The 992-nt window shown below is 71.9% G+C and overlaps 1 protein-coding gene across 1 annotated transcript; it reads right to left on the bottom strand.

Annotated features, from left to right (window-relative positions):
* Positions 1 to 382: 382 nt before the first annotated feature.
* LOC102012823 (inositol-3-phosphate synthase 1-like) lies at positions 383 to 963 on the bottom strand (the record flags this gene model as incomplete). The annotated part of the gene is given in 2 exon segments (XM_005415238.2): positions 383 to 672; positions 746 to 963. Coding segments are annotated over 2 exon segments (423 nt in total), but the record flags the coding sequence as incomplete, so codon positions are not given.
* Positions 964 to 992: the final 29 nt, after the last annotated feature.

Genomic DNA, 992 nt, shown 5'->3' with positions numbered 1-992 from the left:
CGCCCGCGCCTCTCTCCGCAGTACTCCCCAGGGATGACCATGAGCGTGTGACGGGCGGGCGGGGCGCAGCCATGCCCTGCCGGCCCGGGTCACAGCTCTGGCACCCGGACACCTGGCCCGCCGGGCAGGGACGGCCGGGAGCCCCGCACGAAGGACTCTCATTTTATAAAAATGCAAGGACCTCAGAGACGCTTTCTCCCTGCTGGGCCTGGCCCACGGTCACCCCTGGCCCCCTCAATAAACGGAACTCGTTTTGGGTTTTGGTACCGGGTGTCCCGACTCCCAACCTGGACTCAGCGCCGCCCGGGGCTCGGGGCTGAGTGGGAGGGGGTGCGGGGCTGACGCAGGGCGGGGCGCCCACACCAAGACCCGCGGCGGAGGCTCGGCAGGGGGACGCTGGCTTTATTGTACTGGGGACAGGGAGGGTCGAGTCCTGCGGGGCAGGGGCCGGACCAAGCATCGCAGCCTCAGGCCGTGGGCATCGGGGGCGCTCCCTGCGGGTGCCCGTTGGTGTCGCCAGTGCAGCCGTTGGGGGCCGCGGGCGCCGCTCCTTTCTTGCAGGGCAGTGGGCCGGTGGCGCCCAGGGGCGCGGCTCGCTTGCTGCCAGGCCCCGGGCGCTCCATCTTGTACTCCAGGAGCATGTGGTTCTGCGGCGGGAGCCCCACGCACGCCCTGGAGACCGGGACGAGGCGGCCTCAGCGGGAGCCCGGCCCCGCACCGCCGCCCGCCCGGCCCGCGCACGCACCTGAGGATGTTCTCGATGCAGCTGCGCTGGCGGAAGAGCGCGTTCACCACCGGGCTGCCGGGCGGCACGAGCGGCGCCTTGAACAGGAAGCTGAGCAGGGACAGCACCGAGTGGAAGCGCTGCGGCTCAGGGTCGGAGTCGGTGCAGAAGCTGACGCGCTGGCACAGCTCGGTGAGCAGCGCGAGGTCCAGCATGATGGGCGCCGCCAGCAGCGAGTCCTAGGGAGCGGCGGGTCAGCGGCCGCCGG

Source organism: Chinchilla lanigera, unplaced genomic scaffold (genome assembly GCF_000276665.1).
Source record: "Chinchilla lanigera isolate Chin_1 unplaced genomic scaffold, ChiLan1.0 scaffold02779, whole genome shotgun sequence".
In the NCBI taxonomy this organism is placed as follows: domain Eukaryota; kingdom Metazoa; phylum Chordata; class Mammalia; order Rodentia; family Chinchillidae; genus Chinchilla; species Chinchilla lanigera.
Note: the sequence above shows the minus strand (reverse complement) of the source record. Positions and strands in the feature narration are given on the sequence as shown.